We start from the raw sequence: 20072 nt of genomic DNA on the forward strand, positions 1-20072 counted from the left end.
GATAGAAAGGTGATTGCTAGAAAATTAGTGGCAAAATGCAAGGGAGACAAAACTTGCATTTGGGTCCCTAAGACAATTGTGACTAACCTTGTAGGACCCAACAAGAGTTGGGTACCTAAGACCCAAGCCTAAATTTGCCTTGCAGGTTTATGCATCCGGAGGTTCAAGCTGGATTATCGACAGCGGATGCACAAACCACATGACGGGGGAGAAGAAGATGTTTACCTCCTACGTCAAGAACAAGGATCCCCAAGATTCAATCATATTCGGTGATGGGAATCAAGGCAAGGTGAAAGGATTAGGCGAAATTGCAATATCGAATGAGCTCTCTATATCTAATGTGTTTTTAGTTGAGTCTCTTGGATATAATTTGTTATCTGTTAGTCAATTATGCAATATGGGATATAATTGTCTATTCACAAATGTAGATGTGTCTGTCTTTAGAAGAAGTGATGGTTCACTAGCTTTTAAGGGTGTATTAGACGGCAAACTTTACTTAGTTGATTTTGCAAAAGAGGAGGCCGGTCTAGATGCATGCTTAATTGCTAAGACTAGCATGGGCTGGCTGTGGCATCGCCGCTTAGCACATGTAGGGATGAAGAACCTTCACAAGCTTCTAAAGGGAGAACACGTGATAGGTTTAACTAATGTGCAATTCGAAAAAGATAGACCTTGTGCAGCTTGTCAAGCAGGTAAACAAGTAGGAGGAGCACATCACACCAAAAGTGTGATGACCACATCAAGACCTTTGGAGATGCTTCACATGGACCTCTTCGGACCCGTCGCCTATCTAAGTATAGGAGGAAGTAAGTATGGTCTTGTTATAGTTGATGATTTTTCCCGCTTCACTTGGGTATTCTTTTTGCAGGATAAATCTGAGACCCAAGGGACCCTCAAGCGCTTCCTAAGGAGAGCTCAAAACGAGTTTGAGCTCAAAGTGAAGAAGATAAGGAGCGACAATGGGTACGAGTTCAAGAACCTTCAAGTGGAGGAGTACCTTGAGGAGGAAGGGATCAAGCACGAGTTCTCCGCTCCCTACACACCACAGCAAAATGGTGTGGTAGAGAGGAAGAACAGGACGCTTATAGACATGGCGAGAACGATGCTTGGAGAGTTCAAGACCCCCGAGCGTTTTTGGTCGGAAGCCGTGAACACGGCTTGCCACGCCATCAACAGGGTCTACCTTCATCGCCTCCTCAAGAAGACATCGTATGAGCTACTAACCGGTAACAAACCTAATGTTTCGTATTTTCGAGTTTTTGGGAGTAAATGCTACATTCTAGTGAAGAAGGGTAGGAATTCCAAATTTGCTCCCAAAGCCGTAGAAGGGTTTCTGTTAGGTTATGACTCAAATACAAAGGCGTATAGAGTCTTCAACAAATCATCGGGTTTGGTTGAAGTCTCTAGCGACGTTGTATTTGATGAGACTAATGGCTCTCCAAGAGAGCAAGTTGTTGATCTTGATGATGTCGATGAAGAAGAAGTTCCAACGGCCACAATACGCACCATGGCGATTGAAGATTTGCGGCCACAGGAACAAGATGAATGAGATCAACCTTCTTTCTCAACAATGGTGCATCCCCCAACTCATGACGATAAACAGGTTCATCAAGAGGAGGAGTGTGATCAAGGGGGAGTACAAGATGATCATGTGATGGAGGAAGAAGCGCAACCGGCACCTCCAACCCAAGTTCGAGCGATGATTCAAAGAGATCATCCCGTCGACCAAATTCTGGGTGACATTAGCAAGGGAGTAACTACTCGATCTCGATTAGTTAATTTTTGTGAGCATTACTCCTTTGTCTCTTCTATTGAGCCTTTCAGGGTAGAAGAGGCCTTGCTAGATCCGGACTGGGTGTTGGCCATGCAAGAGGAGCTCAACAGCTTCAAAAGAAATGAAGTTTGGACACTGGTGCCTCGTCCCAAGCAAAATGTTGTGGGAACCAAGTGGGTGTTCCGCAACAAACAAGACGAGCACGTGGTGGTGACAAGGAACAAGGCATGACTTGTGGCAAAAGGTTATGCCCAAGTCGCAGGTTTGGACTTTGAGGAGAGTTTTGCTCCTGTGGCTAGGCTAGAGTCCATTCGCATTTTGCTAGCATATGCCGCTCACCATTCTTTCAGGTTGTTCCAAATGGATGTGAAGAGCGCTTTCCTCAACGGGCCAATCAAGGAGGAGGTGTATGTGGAGCAACCCCCTGGCTTCGAGGATGAACGGTACCCCAACCACGTGTGTAAGCTCTCTAAGGCGCTCTATGGACTTAAGCAAGCCCCAAGAGCATGGTATGAATGCCTTAGAGACTTTTTAATTGCTAATGCTTTCAAGGTTGGTAAAGCCGATCCAACTCTTTTTACTAAGACTTGTGATGGTGATCTTTTTGTGTGCCAAATTTATGTCGATGACATAATATTTGGTTCTACTAATCAAAAGTCTTGTGAAGAGTTTAGCAGGGTGATGACTCAGAAATTTGAGATGTCGATGATGGGAGAGTTAAGCTACTTCCTTGGGTTTCAAGTGAGGCAACTCAAGGATGGAACCTTCATCTCCCAAACGAAGTACACACAAGATTTGATCAAGAGGTTTGGGATGAAGGACGCCAAGCCTGCAAAGACTCCGATGGGAACCGACGGACACACCGACCTCAACAAAGGAGGTAAGTCCGTTGATCAAAAAGCATACCGATCTATGATAGGGTCTTCACTTTATTTATGTGCTAGTAGACCGGATATTATGCTTAGTGTATGCATGTGTGCTAGATTTCAATCTGATCCAAGGGAGTGCCACTTAGTGGCTGTGAAGCGAATTCTTAGATATTTAGTCGCTACGCCTTGTTTTGGGATCTGGTATCCAAAGGGGTCTACCTTTGACTTGATTGGATATTCAGACTCCGACTATGCTGGATGTAAGGTCGATAGGAAGAGTACATCGGGGACGTGCCAATTCTTAGGAAGGTCTGTGGTGTCATGGAGTTCTAAGAAACAAACCTCCGTTGCCCTATCCACCGCTGAGGCCGAGTATGTTGCCGCAGGACAGTGTTGCGCGCAACTACTTTGGATGAGGCAAACCCTCAGGGACTTTGGCTACAATCTGAGCAAAGTCCCACTCCTATGTGATAATGGGAGTGCTATCCGCATGGCGGATAATCCTGTTGAACACAGCCGCACAAAGCACATAGACATCCGGCATCACTTTTTGAGAGATCACCAGCAAAAGGGAGATATCGAAGTGTTTCATGTTAGCTCCGAGAACCAGCTAGCCGATATCTTTACCAAGCCTTTAGATGAGCAGACCTTTTGCAAGTTGCGTAGTGAGCTAAATGTCTTAGATTCGCGGAACTTGGATTGATTTATAGCATACTTGTGTTTATGCCTTTGATCATGTTTCTTATGCATTTTGTTGCCTATTTATGGTGCTCAAGTTGTACAAGCACTCCCCGGACCTCACAAGTCCGTTGCAAAGTGATGCACATATTTAGGGGGAGATGTGTTACAACTTGACCCTTTGAGACTAACCATGTGCTTGAGTTTGCTTGATTTAGTCTCTAAGGAGGATTGAAAGGGAAAAGGTGGACTTGGACCATGCAAGACTTCCACTGCACTCCGATGAGAGGGTAACTTATTTCAAGTTCATCTTTATGATCTTATTGTCTTTTACTCTTAGCTGAAGATTTTGGTGAGGCAATGGGGTTAAAGGGCCAAGATTGATCCCGTTTTGGTGCTTGATGCCAAAGGGGGAGAAAATAAAGGCCAAAGCAATAAATGGATCAGCTACCACTTGATAGAATTTTGAAAAAGTAGAGTTAGAGTTTTTGTTTGTCAAAATACTCGAGTTAGAGTTTTTGTTTGTCAAAATACTCTTGTTTGCTTCTTATTATCAAAAGTTAGTCTCTTGTGGGGAGAATGGTTGATTATGGGAAATAGGGGGAGTTTTTGAAATCTTGAATCAATTTCTTTTGGAATACCTCTCTTTATGTCTTTACAAGTGAATTTGACTTAGAGTTAGGAAATTGAGGTTGATTTGCAAAAACAAACCAAGTGGTGGCAAAGAATGATCCATATATGCCAAATTTGAATCAAAACAAGTTTGAGTTCTTATTTGAAGTGATTTTGCACTTGTTCTAGTTGCTTCATGTTGTGTTGGCATAAATCACCAAAAAGGGGGAGATTGAAAGGGAAATGTGCCCTCGGGCCATTTCTAAGTATTTTGGTGATTAAGTGCCAACACAAGTGCTTTTGTGTTAATCTATGCAAAGGGGTGGACAAAGTGCAAATCATGTCAAAAGGTATGTTTCTCAGACTTAGTACATTATTTTTGAGACTAATGTATTGTGTATAAGTGCTGGAAACAGGAAAAGAACAATTGGAAATGTCTTGGCTTGAGCAGCCAAGACTCTGCTCAGTCTGGGAGCACCGGACTGTCCGGTGGTGCACCGGACAGTGTCCGGTGCGCCAGGCTGGCTCGAGCGAACTGGCCGCTCTCGGGAATTCATCGGCGACGTACGACTATAATTCACCGGACTGTCCGGTGTGCACCGAACTGTCCGGTGAGCCAACGGTCGGCCGGGCCAACGGTCGGCTGCGCGATCTGCACGAGACACGTGGACCGAGCCAACGGTCGGGAGGGGGCACCGGACTGTCCGGTGTGCACCGGACAGTGTCCGGTGCGCCAACGGCTCCCAGGCGCCAACGGTCGACTGCACCACAGAAGGAAAGAAATCCGCACCGGACTGTTCGGTGCGCCAGGCGACAGAAGGCAAGATTTGCCTTCCTGGAATGCTCTCAACGGCTCCTAGCTACCTTGGGGCTATAAAAGGGACCCCTAGGCGCATGGAGGAGTACACCAAGCATTCTCAAAGCATTCCTAAGCACTAAGACATCGATTCCGCGCCTTTGATTCTTTGCGATAGCACTTAGAGCTCTAGTTGAGTTGTGAACTCATTGAGTTGTGTTGTGAGCTCTTGTTGCGACTTGTGTGCGTGGTGTTGCTGTGATCTTTGTGTCTTGAGTGTGTTGCTCATCCCTCCCTTACTCTGTGCTTCTTTGTGAACTTCAAGGGTAAGGGCGAGAGGCTCCAAAGTGTGGAGATTCCTCGCAAACGGGATAAAGTAAAGCAAGCAAAACACTGTGGTATTCAAGTGGGTCTTTGGACCGCTTGAGAGGGGTTGATTGCAACCCTCGTTCGTTGGGACGCCACAACGTGGAGTAGGCAAGCGTTGGTCTTGGCCGAACCACGGGATAAACCACTGTGCCATCTCTGTGATTGATCTCTTGTGGTTATTGTGTTTTGTTGAGACTCCTCTCTAGCCACTTGGCAATTATTGTGCTAACGTTAATCAAGCTTTTGTGGCTTTAAGTTTAAGTTTTACAGGATCACCTATTCACCCCCCCTGTAGGTGCTCTCACCCGTCAAGCAGCCTCTACGTCGATTCGACGAAGAAAAGCGCAGAGTCATAGGCGAGGAGATCCACAAGCTAATGGCGGCAGGGTTCATCAAAGAGGTATTTTATCCCGAATGGCTTGCCAACCCTGTGCTTGTGAGAAAGAAAGGAGGGAAATGGCGGATGTGTGTAGACTACACTGGTCTAAACAAAGCATGTCCGAAGGTTCCCTACCCTCTGCCTCGCATCGATCAAATCGTGGATTCCACTGCTGGGTGCGAAACCCTGTCTTTCCTCGATGCCTACTCAGGGTATCACCAAATCAGGATGAAAGAGTCCGACCAGCTCGCGACTTCTTTCATCACACCCTTCGGCATGTACTGCTATGTCACCATGCCGTTCGGCTTGAGGAATGCGGGTGCGACGTACCAGCGGTGCATGAACCATGTGTTTGGCGAACACATTGGCCGGACGGTCGAGGCCTACGTCGATGACATCGTAGTCAAGACGAGGAAAGCCTCCGACCTCCTTTCCGACCTTGAAGTGACATTCCGATGTCTCAAGGCGAAAGGCGTGAAGCTTAATCCCGAGAAGTGTGTCTTTGGGGTTCCCCGAGGCATGCTCTTGGGGTTCATCGTCTCCGAGCGGGGCATCGAGGCCAACCCGGAGAAGATCGCGGCCATCACCAGCATGGGGCCCATCAAGGATTTGAAAGGCGTATAGAGAGTCACGGGATGTCTTGCGGCTCTGAGCCGCTTCATCTCGCGCCTCGGCGAAAGAGGTCTGCCTCTGTACCGCCTCTTGAGGAAGGCCGAGTGCTTCACTTGGACCCCTGAGGCCGAGGAAGCCCTCGGGAACTTGAAGGCGCTCCTCACGAACGCGCCCATCTTGGTGCCCCCGCTGCCGGAGAAGCCCTCTTGATCTACGCCGCCGCGACCACTCAGGTGGTTAGCGCCGCGATTGTGGTTGAGAGACGAGAAGAGGGGCATGCATTGCCCGTCCAGAGGCCAGTCTACTTCATCAGCGAGGTACTGTCCGAGACCAAGATCCGCTACCCACAAGTTCAAAAGCTGCTATACGCGGTGATCCTGACGCGGAGAAAGTTGCGACACTACTTCGAGTCTCATCCGGTAACTGTGGTGTCATCCTTCCCCCTGGGGGAGATCATCCAGTGCCGAGAGGCCTCGGGTAGAATCGCAAAGTGGGCGGTGGAAATCATGGGCGAAACAATCTCGTTCGCCCCTCGGAAGGCCATCAAGTCCTAGGTCTTGGCGGACTTCGTGGCTGAATGGGTCGACACCCAGCTCCCAACAGTTCTGATCCAGCCGGAACTCTGGACCATGTTCTTCGACAGGTCGCTGATGAAGACGGGAGCCGGTGCAGGCCTACTCTTCATCTCGCCCCTCGGGAAGCACCTATGCTACGTGCTACGCCTCCATTTCCCGGCGTCCAACAATGTGGCTGAGTACGAGGCTCTGGTCAATGGGTTGCGGATCACCATCGAGCTAGGGGTCCGACGCCTCGACGCTCGCGGTGACTCACAGCTCGTCATCGACCAAGTCATGAAGAACTCCCACTGCCACGACCCGAAGATGGAGGCCTACTGCGATGAGGTTCGGCGCCTGGAAGACAAGTTCTACGGGCTCGAGCTCAACCACATCGCCCCGCTACAACGAGACTGCGGACGAGCTGGCTAAAATAGCCTCGGGGCGAACAACGGTTCCCCCGGACGTCTTCTCCCGAGACCTGCATCAACCCTCCGTCAAGATCGACAACACGCCCGAGCCCGAGGCGCCCTCGGCCTAGCCCGAGGTACCCTCGGCTCAGTCCGAGGCACCCTCAGCTCGGCCCAAGGCACCCTCGGTTCAGCCCGAGGTACCCTCGGCCCCCGAGGGTGAGGCACTGCGCGTCGAGGAGGAGCGAAGCGGGGTCACGCCTAATCGAAACTGGCAGACCTCGTACCTGCAATATCTCCACCGAGGAGAGCTACCCCTCGACCGAGCTGAAGCTCGGCGATTGGTGCGACGCGCCAAGTCGTTCGTCTTGCTGGGAGATGGGAAGGAGCTCTACCATCGCAGCCCCTCAGGCATCCTCCAGCGATGCATCCCCATCGCCGATGGTCAGGAGCTCCTACGAGAGATACACTCGGGGGCTTGCGATCATCACGCAGCACCTCGAGCCCTTGTTGGAAACGCCTTCCGACAAGGTTTCTACTGGCCGACGGCGGTGGCCGACGCCACTAGAATTGTCCGCACCTGCGAAGGGTGTCAGTTCTACGCAAGGCAGACCCACCTGCCCGCTCAGGCCCTGCAGACGATACCCATCACCTGGCCTTTTGCTGTGTGGGGTCTGGACCTCGTCGGCCCCTTGCAGAAGGCACCCGGGGGCTACACGCACCTGTTGGTCGCCATCGACAAATTCTCCAAGTGGATCGAGGTCCGACCCCTAAACAACATCAGGTCCGAACAGGCGGTGGCGTTCTTCACCAACATCATCCATCGTTTTGGGGTCCCGAACTCCATCATCACCGACAACGGCACCCAGTTCACCGGTAGAAAGTTCCTGGACTTCTGCGAGGATCACCACATCCGGGTGGACTGGGTCGCCGTAGCTCACCCCATGACGAATGGGCAAGTAGAGCGTGCCAACGACATGATTCTACAAGGACTCAAGCCTCGGATCTACAACGACCTCAACAAGTTCGGCAAGCGATGGATGAAGGAACTCCCCTCGGTGGTCTGGAGTCTGAGGACAACACCGAGCCGAGCCACGGGCTTCACGCCGTTCTTTCTAGTCTATGGGGCCGAGGCCATCTTGCCCACAGACTTAGAATGCGGTTCCCCGAGGACAAGGGCCTACACCGACCAAAGCAACCAAGCTAGTCGAGAAGACTCGCTGGACCAGCTGGAAGAGGCTCGGGACATGGCCTTACTACACTCGGCGCGGTACCAGCAGTCCGTGCGACGCTACCACGCCCGAGGGGTCCGGTCCCGAGACCTCCAGGTGGGCGACCTGGTGCTTCGGCTGCGACAGGACGCCCGAGGGCGGCACAAGCTCACGCCTCCCTGGGAAGGGCCGTTCGTCATCGCCAAAGTTCTGAAGCCCGGAACGTACAAGCTGGCCAATAGTCAAGGCGAGGTCTACAGCAACGCTTGGAACATCCAACAGCTACGTCGCTTCTACCCTTAAGATGCTTTCAAGTTGTTCATATACCTCGTTCCCACACAAAGTTTAGTCATCAAGAAAGGGTCAGCCTTGCCTCGGCAAAGCCCGACCCTCCCTCGGGGGCTAAAAGGGGGGAACCCCCTCTGCGTCGAAATTTTCCTCAAAAAAAAGATCTTTTCTGCCAGAATATCTTTCGTGCTTTTCGACTGCTTCGAAAGTGGATCCTGAAAATGGCGGAGTACACGTAAGCAGCCAAGGCTGACCGAGCCGAGGGACTCCTACGCCCCCGGGATACGGATACCTCACTCATCACCTTCTGCGATAAGTAACTCGCGTTCGGATTAGTGATTCCGCGGACCGAACAAGTCTTCACGCTCGAAAAGCTCCTCTGCCGAAGCGATTCTTCGGGCCTTCTCGACCGCGTCGGTGACAGAACCCCATGGACGGGCAAGAGCACGCGTAAGCGGCAAGGCCGACCGAGCCGAGGGATTCCTACGCCTCCGGGATACGGATACCTCACTCATCGCCTCCTGTGAAAAGCAACTCTCGCTCGCACAGACAATTCTGTTACCGACGAAAAAGTCCAGATACTCGAAACAAGAGGAAAAGAAGCGCAGCTTTACAACACGACGAGGGTGTGTTTGGGCCTCGGCGGCCGCAGAAAACACACGCTACAAGATAATCTGATTCTGCAGGCTCGGATCTCGATAGTTGAAGAGAGCGGCAGCACCCTCGGCGTCGACTACACCTTCGACGAGGTCCGATCTAGCCTCGGACGGCGACGCGGTCCGAGGATCTCCACTCTGAAGGACGACGTCATCATCACGCCCGGGCCATCGCCGCCAGGGTCTTCTCCAAGAATCCGGCTCGAGCAGGCGGCTCGGTTGGTCACCCCGAGGCCTCGGCCAGCTATCCCCCGAAGACATCAGCTCGGCCTGAGGCCTCGGCAGATCAACTCCGGCGTCGGTCCCGCTAACGGACGACCCGGCCAGGCTCCGGCCGACCAAGTCTTCTTTTCGAGCCGACTCTGCCTCTGTCCGTGCTGACACCACTACCCCTGGCTTCGGCTCATCGAAGAGTGGCCGAGGGGTTCCTTTAACTAAGCAAGAGAAGCCTCGGACAGCAAGGCCGACCGAGCCGAGGGACTCCTACGCCTCCGGGATACGGATACCTCACTCGTCACCTTTGCACGGGGCGACTCACGCTTGGTGAAGCAGTTCAGACAACCAACAGGCGAGTCTTAGTGCTCGAAAATGAGGAAAAAACACGGCTCCGCGCCAAAAATACATACACGTTCAGGCCCCGACAGCCGCAATGAACAAAAGACCGGCATTCAAGGTGCCATTACAAACAGAACTCCGGTAACACCTCTGCAGGTACAAACAACCCCACACGATTGGGGGCCTGTGGAGCAACAGAAGACCAACGGGTGGCTCGCCGTCGCCCGTTCCGGCAGCAGCGACAACGACCCCCGCTCCGGGTGACCGAACTGCAGCAACGATGGCCTCAGGGCGGACGCTACTGCAACCTTGCCCTCGCCCACGCCGACGCTCGAGGGGCGAGGACAAGTACAAAGAGCCGGAGGCCCGAAGCGCGGATGGTGGCGGTGATCCCGTCGGCGACGGGGACTTCTCGAGCCGCCCCCACCTCGGCACCAACGACAGGAGCCGTCAGCCCTCCGGTAGGTCCCCACTCAGATCCTCCCGGACGAGTGGAGCACCGACCTCCGCGCGGAGGCGCCGTACCGGTGCAAAGGCAGGACCGCCCCAGAACACGAACGCCGCCCTAGCAGCGCGCGACGTCTTGGACGGTCCTCCCGTGCGCGCGGCGCGACAACCGCCCTCGCGGCAGGAGGGGGCACCAGGAGCCAAGCCGACAAGCCCAACGCGCTGAAGCTGACGACGCCCGCCGTCGGCCAGCCCCGCGTTATCGAAGTCCGCCCCGCTCGCAGGGCCAGTGAGCGCCCTCTCCCTTGAATGCTGAAGGAGAGGCTCCGGCTCAGTCCGACCTCCGCCCCAGCGAGGATGATGAACATCCTTGAAGCTGAGGGCGGGACCAAGATCATAGCCCGGCTTGCTTCTCCCCACCCAGGGGCTGGTGGTCACCGTCTTGGGTGACCACCGGCGAGGGGATGCAGCCGGGCTGACTGATGAAAATCCTTGAAGCCGAACGATGGCTGAAAGGTACCAACTTCCACAAAGTTGCGTTCCTTCAACGACAAGGCGGAAGGATTGCGGGTGCCCCCCATCCGGGGGCTCGAAAGGTGGAAAGACACGGTGCATAAGGGAGCACGAAGACATGGTCGCCTTTCAAGGGGGTCACCCTCCTTTTAAAGGCGACTCTCCCTACTTGCGTCCCCAGCCGTCGTGGGCTGAGTCTTCTCCAACACGCTCCAAGGTCCTCCCCCTACGGCGCGGGGGCTGGGTCCCACGCGTCATGCAAGCTGGCCCAGAGCAGAAGAAGCCAAACCACCACGCGCGGTGCATGCAACCGCCCAGCGGTTACGAGCATTCCTCCACTATCGCCCAGACCAGCGGGCGAAAGGGAGGGCAGCCATGCAGGCGGCATGCAACCGCGCCAAGTGGGCGCGCCCCTCCAACTTCCAACGCACCTAGCATGGGGGCCCACGCCCACGCGTCATGCAACCGACGCGCCGGTTGCTACGTGCAAGCAACTGCACCGCCACTCGCACCACTACCACGCCTCCTCGACTGCGGAACCAGTACCGCGACTCGAGGCGACCCTGCGTACGACCCAGCAGTGCCAGCCTGGCGTGACGGTCAATACGGCCAAAAATGGGCCAGCAGTAATGGCGGTGGCAGGCGGGCAGGAGCAGCGGTCACGTCGTCAGCCAAGCTTACGTCCCATCCAGGGACAGTGAGAGAAACCTCTCTCACGGCGTGAAGAAGGAGCACTCGTGTTCCGTTCCTCGAACGGCTCGCGCACGCGCAACGGCCGCCCCGCGAACCACTCGCCCCGTCGCATTAACTCCGCGGCGGGACAGGCGGCGCCTCTGGCAGGGGAGGCGAGCGACGCTTCGCCTTCGCCATAACGACCGCATCAAAAAAGGTACGCCACGTCATTCGATTTCGTATACTTTTCCTTTTCCTCTTTCTCTCTCTTACAACAGGGACCGGGAAAGGGGGATACCCCGAAAAGGATCCTTCTCTGTGAAGGAAACAGGCTCCGAGCCTCCCTACTGATCAGAGGTTCAAAGGCTGGCCCCTCAGAGGGGTTTAACAGCCGCCTCAGAGCGCGTGGGCTCCACACCCACTACTGGTCAGAGGTTCGAAGGCCGGCCCCTCAGAAGGGTTCAACGGCCGCCTCAGGCCACTCGGGCTCCGTGCCCACTACTGATCAGGGGTTTGTAGGCTGGCCCTCGAAGGGTTCACAGCCGCCTCAGACATAGAGCGAGGGATGACCCTGGGTACGTTCGATACATAACCAAGGCTCGGGCTACGCTCCCGAGGTACCCTAGGACATTTCCGAGACCAGCGGGAACGATCTTGTAACGGAATCCCATCAGAGGGAGGCATCGAGCCCTCGGACCCCGTCGACAGGGGACCGGGCCCGACAGATCACCCGCAGGTACTTTTGAGCGCGCCTCCGGGCCTCTAGCCGACCCCTAACAAATGGGGCACGGGCGTCCACTCGGATTACCCGCCAGCAGCTCACCGGAGACACCATGTTCGGCGCCCTCCGAGGGCAACATGGCGCTTTCCCCCCTCCTCCTTGCGGAAAGGCGACGCATGGGCGTATGTAAAAAAGTCGGGTCTGTCCTTGACCGTCCTCTCGCCCTGTGCGGAGGCTCGGGGGCTGCTCTCGCAAACCCGGCTCCGGCCAAACTGTTGACAGCGTCAACATACCAGCCCGAGAACTTGGGACCCGACCGTGCACCCGGGCTACGGCCAGCTCGCATGAGGGAACGACCAGACCAGCCGGAGCATTGCGCGAGGCATTAAGACCTCGGAGGAGTCAAACCACTCCTCCGAGGCCTCGGGGGCTACACCCGGCGGGTGCACTCGCGCGCACCCACCGGAACAAAACGCAACCTAGAAAGGCTGGCCCCCTTGCAAAAAAGTGCGACAAAAGCCTCCAAGCGAGTGTTAACACTCCCTTCGAGGCTCGGGGGCTACTGTCGGGGACCATAATTAGGGGTACCCTCAAGACTCCTAATTCTCAGCTGGTAACCCCCATCAGCACAAAGCTGCAAAGGCCTGATGGGTGCGACTAAGTTAGGGATCGGTCCATTCGAGGGACTCGATCACGCCTCGCCCGAGCCCAACCTCGGACAAGGGCAGCCGACCCCGGAGGATCTACGTCTCGCCCGAGGCCCCCCTCCAGCGACGAACATACTTCCAGCTCGCCCGAGGCCCAGTCTTCGCTGAGAAGCAACCCTGGCCAAATCGCCATGCCAACCGACCAAATCGTGGGGGCATTTAATGCAAAGGTGGCCTGACACCTTTATCCTGACGCACGTCCTCCAGTCGACAGAGCCGAAGTGACCGCAGTCACTTCGCCGCTCCACTGACCGGCCTGACAGAAGGACAGCGCCGCCTGCGCCGCTCCGACTGCTGTGCCACTCGACAGAGTGAGGCTGACAGACAGCCAGGCCCGGCCTCAGGCACCATAGGAAACTCCGCTCCGCCCGACCCAGGGCTCGGACTCGGGCTCAGCCCCGGAAGACGGCGAACTCCGCTCCGCCCGACCCAGGGCTCGGACTCGGGCTCAGCCCCGGAAGACGGCGAACTCCGCTCCGCCCGACCCAGGCTCGGACTCGGGCTCAGCCCCGGAAGACGACGAACTCCGTTTCGCCCGACCCCAGGGCTCGGACTCAGCCCTGGCCTCAGCCGACGGTCTCCGCCTCGCCCGACCCAGGGGTTCGGACCCGACCTCGACCTCGGAATACAGACTCGACCTCGACCTCGGAGGAGCCTCCACATCGCCCAACCTAGGGCACGGACCGACCACGTCAACAGGAGGCACCATCATTGCCCTACCCCAAGCTGACTCAGGCTACGGGGAACAAGACCGGCGTCCCATCTGGCTCGCTCCGCCAGACAAGTAATGATGGCTCCCCGCACGCTCTATGACGACGGCGGCTCTCAGCCCCCTTACGGAAGCAAGAGGACGTCAGTAAGGACTCGACAGCCCCGACAGCTGTCCTTCCGCCAGGCTCCAGCGCTCCTCCGACGGCCACGACACCACACGAACCGGGTGCCAAAACCTCTTCGGCTGCCACGATGGCATGTACTTAGGGCGCTAGCTCTCCTCCGCTAGACACGTTAGCACTCTGCTACACCCCCTTGTACACCTGGATCCTCTCCTTACGCCTATAAAAGGAAGGACCAGGGCCCTCTTACAGAGGGTTGGCCGTGCGGGGAAGAGGACGGGGCAGGCGCTCGCGTGAGGCCGCTCACTCCCTCCCGCGTGGACGCTTGTAACCCCCTACTGCTAGCGCACCCGACCTGGGCGCGGGACAAACACGAAGGCCGCGAGATTTCCACCTCTCACGCCCGTCTCCTCCCCCCCCTTCGCGCTCCGTCTCGCGCCGACCCATCTGGGCTGGGGCACGCGACGACATTTCACTCATCGGTCCAGGGACCCCCCGGTCTCGAAACGCCGACACCATGTGTCACTTTGTTTTTGCAGTTTTGTATGGTTAAACAATGTTTTTCTTGTTACATATCATATTTATTGGTGACTTATTGTAGTTGGGTGTCATGTGTCTGTTAATGTCATGTAAAATATAATGTGATAATATTTTTTTAGGGGATGAGGACCCATTGGGAACCCGATACCCGAATATAGATGGTATGGGATGAATCTTATACCATGATGGGTATGAGTATATAGATAGGGATGGGTATAGCTTCATAGGGATGGGGCGTCGAAACCCGGTGATGAATTCCCCATTAACACCTCTAATTCAAATATTTTAATAATGCAATTACTGCCTCACTAGAACAAGTAGCAATGACAATATCATCTACATAAATAAGCACATCACTACACTTTTAAAGCACGACTTTCGACGGCCACCCAGCGACGCCCCCTCTCGTGCCAATAAATTCTCGGAGTAACTCTAATCCCGCGTGTGCCCAAAAATTTGAAGGGGGAGAAGGGATCAAATCCTATCTGCCTAAATACAAGCTCCTCTCATCTAATCATCAGAGCTCTCGTTTGTTTGTGTTATTTAAAGGATAGATATTGTAAATATATATATATATATATTCTAATAATCTGGAAATAAAAAATATAACCATATTTGAATGAATATTCCATTTAAGCGAGTTATACTTATATGATTCGCAAAAGCCATAGCAACGTATAGACAACTAACTAGTATGTGGTAATATATGACCTTTGGCAGATGAATAAAGATGCATCAGATTTAGATAAGACAAAACTGAGTTCATGCAATATGGTGTTCAACCTTGAATATCATGTCTTAGGCGTCTGTTTTAATCCATAACTACTCTATCAAGCTTGCAAACATATGTGTGGGGATTTTGTTTGTCTTCATACACAAAAAAAAATTGTCTCATGTTACTCCCTTTTATAGAACACTGTGAAGAAACGTGTTTCCAATTGCATGTGTGCCGCTGCAACCACCGTAACGGCGGGACGGGAAATCTTTATATGGTTCAGTGACAAAACAATTATAAGTTATTGGCAAATTTTTCATTATTATTTGTGGTTTTCATCAGTATATTATTGGACCTATAAATTATAGACAGAGATGATACCACCAGCTATAAACATAAATTTCTCTAATTATAGAGGATCCATAGAAAATAAAATTCCTTGCTATTCAATCATAAATAACAAATCTTCTTAATTTACTTATCACCAAACAAACCCTTATCTTCTTTATCGAAACAGGTTCCGTGCGCACCCGGTTTGCTGTTCCTGCCCCAACTCTCCCTCTCGGTGCCTTCACGCATCACCCCACCGCTCCCTGCAACTACAACTCTGTTTCACATCGTCCGCTCGTCATACTCCCGAGGCCCCGATCCCCCTTTCATTTCAACTCGCATCTCCCGCGCCGCGCCGCCCCAGCCCGGCAGCCCAAATGGACCTGCCAGTGGTAGATCTCACGCCGTATCTCGGGGCCGCAGCCGGCGGCCCGGCCGCGTCGGGCGTGGAGGAGCTGCGCGCGCTGTGCGCCACAGTGAGCGCTAGTCTGCGGGACACGGGGGCGCTGCTGGTGATGGACCCGCGCTGCTCCGCCGCGGACAACGACCGCTTCCTCGACGTCGTCGAGCGCTACTTCGCCCGATCCGCCGACGCAAAGCGCCTCCAGGAACGGCCCCACCTCCACTACCAGGTAAGCAGGTGTCACCTTTTCCTTTTTCTGTCTGCTTGTCGAATTGGGCCAGCGGGTTTGATGGATCGGAGGTGTGGCCGTGTGGGTACCGTATGGTCATCCCTCATCCGGACGGCTCTAAACACTGAACTCACGGTGCTGAGATTAACAGCACTTCGGTTGGATTTGGATCAGTCCCGTGATCGGACCACATTGTAAAATAGGGCACGGTTGGGTCTTGCTTAATGTCTGTTACAAATTCAACTTACTCCACCGTGCTGAATTACCGATCCAGTTTGTTTATCCTTGTTATTGGTAAGGTTGGTGTCACACCCGAAGGGGTGGAGGTGCCTCGCAGTTTGGTCGACAAGAACATGCAGGAGAAGATCAGGAGCATGCCTAAGGACTTTAGGCCAGCCACTCCTAAAGGGCCGGACCCGAAATGGCGATACATGTGGAGAGTGGGTCCTCGCCCTACAAACACCCGTTTTAAGGTTGTGATTTCCATGTGATATCTCTCTATGATCTTGGATTTTAAAATATGAAATGCGTTAACTATTGACGGCGGCAGTTTTAGTTTTGTTGCTTTGTACTGAGCTGGTAATTAACCTTTTTTAGGAGCTGAACTCAGAACCTGTTATCCCTGAGGGATTACCTGAGTGGGAAGAGATGATGGATTCCTGGGGTTCTAAAATGATTTCTGCAATTGAGGTATATATATCTATCATGATAGCACCTTTTTATGAACAGTATTCAATGTTTGATGTCTTATACGTCTCTTTTATGCTCTACACTACACCCATGCCTGTATGGTTATGTTTTCATAGGTTGTTGCTGAGATGGCTGCAATAGGCTTTGGCCTATCGAAGGATGCATTTACTTCTTTGATGAAAGAGGTAATATTGTCATTATCTGTGCTACTAATTCAAAAAAGAAAATTCTTTGTCTTGTTCTGTTGTACTCAGTTTGTTTTCTTAATTTCATTTTCCCCTTTCTCTGTGTCAAAAGCCATCATTGGGTTACTTAGTGGCTTCTAAAGTATGGCATGAGATCTTCCATTCTGCACTTCTGTAGTGACGCAGTTAGAGATATTCACATTCAATTTCTATAATAATTTCTTGAGATGGTTCAATTTCTCTTTGAACAATAGGGACCACATCTCCTCGCACCAACTGGAAGTGACCTGCAGCGTCATGGTTCTGAGGGCACCGTTTTTGCTGGATTCCACTATGATCTTAATTTCTTGACGATACATGGCCGAAGTAGATTCCCAGGCCTTAACATCTGGTTAAGGAATGGTAAAAAGATGGAGGTGAAAGTCCCTGTTGGTTGCCTTCTAATTCAGTCTGGAAAACAGGTCAGCTTTGCTACTTTTATGTAAAAATCTCTATCAGCATTTTCAGTTTGATGGTTATTGATATTTTGTTTTGTTTGGTCTTTATGAATACTTGATTCCATAACCAAAGTGATTGTAAAAATCAAATTGAACTCTACTTTTATACTTACCTTCAATCATAAAGCATCAGGTTCATCAAACTTTTATAGCTTTGACCATCGGCATATAATATTTTATATGGATTCACAACACAAAATTGGCATTACTAAATTCATTAGGAAAAATAATTTCATAATAAGTAACTCTTTTGCATAAGATATATATTTTAATTTTATAGATTCAAAGTAAAAAAATCAGAGTTTGGACAAACCTAGATAGATTTTCTTAAAGTTTTGGAGCGAATATATAAGTTCTCTTATGGAGTATCAAATACTTCAACAGAACTACAGAAGTACTAAAAATATTGGGTGTGGCTGTAACTGTAAAGAAAAAAAATGATATTGTACTGTACGACTATTTACCAATCAGATGTGTTCCTTTCTGAACAGCTGGAATGGCTTACTGGTGGCGATTGTTTGGCTGGAATGCATGAGGTAGTGGTAACTAAGAGGACACTAGAGGCCATAGCGCTAGCGAAAGAACAGAATAGAAGCTTGTGGAGGGTTTCATCAACAGTAAGTACTATTGATTCTCAATTTATGTAAGCATTAGTTTGGACAAAGTTTTAAAAGCTGGCAGTGGTCAAATTCTACAGCCTGACGTTTTACATACTAACTCATTTTCTCTTTCTCCAAACAGCTGTTCGCGCACATTGCTTCGGATGCAATTCTTAAGCCGCTCGGCCACTTTGCTGAAACACCTGATGCTCATTCCTATCCACCTATATGCGCTGGGGATTATGTCGAGCAGGAGCTTTCAGTGATTAACCTGAAGGGAAAGGATTAAGTATAGACTCTATGCAGCTGGTGCATCTGGATATCTTATGAATTGACAGATATCAGGATGCAACACTAAATCACCCCAACTGACAATTGGGTATCCGTTTCCAAATGCTGCTGTACTGAAGGTGGTTAAGTTGGCCCGAAGACATGCTTGTTCATTGCTTGCTCTTGTTAAGATAGTGGATACCCTTCTTTGTGAACCACATATCACTTATGAAAATAAAATGTATAGCTTCCTCATAAATCTGTCTTTCTCCTTGAAACTGATATCCGGCTAGTTCAGACATCTGTAGTGTCTGATGTAGTTCCGAAACAGAGAAACTTTTCGATCGACCAAAAATATACTTCTCACGCAACAGATTACACTACAAGCTGCTCTTCCTCAGCAGCGCAAAGCAAATCTTAGGTTAGTTTGGAAAAAGAAATTGGAGGGAATACATTATTTACAGTAACCTAAATTGTCGAGTTCCTATCTCATAACAAGATCGGCATCTTATTTGCTACAAAAGCTTGCAAATGCAAGGCGTAACAATGATACAGCATGCAAAAGAGTTAGGAACCATATCAGTATTTTCTGTGTTCTGTAATTATGCATTACCCTTTTTCCCCAATTGAGAAGGAAAGTGAATGATTAAGGTCCTGTTTGGAAGCAATGCAGTTTTTAAGAAACTGATTTTTATATTTTAACTAGGAAAAGGGGGTTTCTTTGTTTTTAAGAAACTGAGAATCCAGTTTCTATAATCTGACACATAAACTGAGATGTTTAGAATCACGTCAATTTCTATAAGTCACTTTATTAAAAATTGGGTGCTTCCAAACATTGCCCTAAACCGATAAAGAAGTTGACGAAGGAATGTCCTAGTTTTCATTTAGAATTCGACAAGACCATTTCACAACAAGATCTGCATCTTACTATCAACGAAGATTTGTAAATTTTTGCAAGACGAAACTAAAATCCAAGATCAATTGCTCGGTCATCATTCATTCATTCTCTGGTAATGTTCCCAAGAATGTGGTTGGCTACACTACTGGCACGTTCATTCTCAAGTAGGATTCATCCATTCTCTGTTTATACTCAGTCGTAGATGGTAGATTCGATTGACATAATTTGATATTAGTATTTTAACACTCCATATATTAGATATGTTGCCTTATTGAAAATACTGATTTTTATACCATTTGGTTCGATATAACACATCCTGCTTTCTGCTAGGTTGAACTCTTTCTAAAGCCAAACGACTCTGGTCGCGTTTGGTTTTGCTTTTCCACCTGTTTTTACTTTTAAAAAATAGAAGCTAAGCCAAAGGGATCTAATTTCCAATAACTTTTCCCCACAACCCAAAGCAGGTAGAGGGCTGCTTTTGTTGCCTTGAGAGTAAACCAAATTTAATTTTTTTTATCTATTTCTGTTTCTTCTAGTTTTATCCCTTCCGTACCGGGCAACGCGCTTGAATTCCCGTCCCCTGCTCACGGCGGCGCTTATCTACCCGTGGCATCTCGCATCCCAACCGGTGGCCGTTGCAGCTCCCAGCCGTGTCCCTCGCAGCACCAGTGGTGGCCACCATCGCTCACGTTTGTGCTTCCTCAGCTCGCGACGGCGCGCGTCAAGGGCGTCACGCGTCCCCGTCAGCGGTCCTCGCAGCGTCTGACGGCGGCGAGCCTCGCTCGTGGCTGCGCTCTCCTGCACGCGGTTGCGTGTCCCGGCTGGTGGCAGCGCGCATCAAGACCGTCGATGATCCCTGACGAACGCTAGCGCAACACTTGTAAGGAAATTAACACCGCAATATCACCTACAAAGAAAGGTATGCACGTTTGTTTTTTCTTCCCTTGATTTGGCGTAAAATAGATAGGTGCAAGCACAACTATAGATGTCCAGAAAGCACGTGGCCCGTTAGCCCGGCACGAAGCACGATTTTTTAGCACGACACGAGCCCGGCCCGGCA

General features: G+C 51.3%; 1 protein-coding gene across 1 annotated transcript; it reads left to right on the plus strand.

Annotated features, from left to right (window-relative positions):
• Window positions 1-15439: 15439 nt before the first annotated feature.
• Window positions 15440-18483, plus strand: LOC100277067 (uncharacterized). The gene is made up of 7 exons (NM_001371586.1): window positions 15440-15873; window positions 16173-16346; window positions 16471-16563; window positions 16680-16748; window positions 17003-17209; window positions 17737-17862; window positions 17987-18483. Exons 1-7 carry the CDS (start codon window positions 15619-15621, stop codon window positions 18131-18133), a joined length of 1071 nt encoding a protein of 356 aa, NP_001358515.1. The 5' UTR covers window positions 15440-15618; the 3' UTR covers window positions 18134-18483.
• Window positions 18484-20072: the final 1589 nt, after the last annotated feature.

The sequence above is a fragment of the Zea mays genome, chromosome 4 (genome assembly GCF_902167145.1).
Source record: "Zea mays cultivar B73 chromosome 4, Zm-B73-REFERENCE-NAM-5.0, whole genome shotgun sequence".
Taxonomy (NCBI): Eukaryota; Viridiplantae; Streptophyta; class Magnoliopsida; order Poales; family Poaceae; genus Zea; species Zea mays.

Excerpts from the sequence above, each read along its gene's own strand:
- LOC100277067 (NM_001371586.1), top strand. The coding sequence starts at position 15,619 with ATGGACCTGCCAGTGGTAGATCTCACGCCGTATCTCGGGGCCGCAGCC. Across the intron at positions 16,749-17,002 it reads TTACTTCTTTGATGAAAGAG|GGACCACATCTCCTCGCACC; the intron begins GTAATATTGTCA and ends TTTGAACAATAG. Across the intron at positions 17,210-17,736 it reads TAATTCAGTCTGGAAAACAG|CTGGAATGGCTTACTGGTGG; the intron begins GTCAGCTTTGCT and ends CTTTCTGAACAG.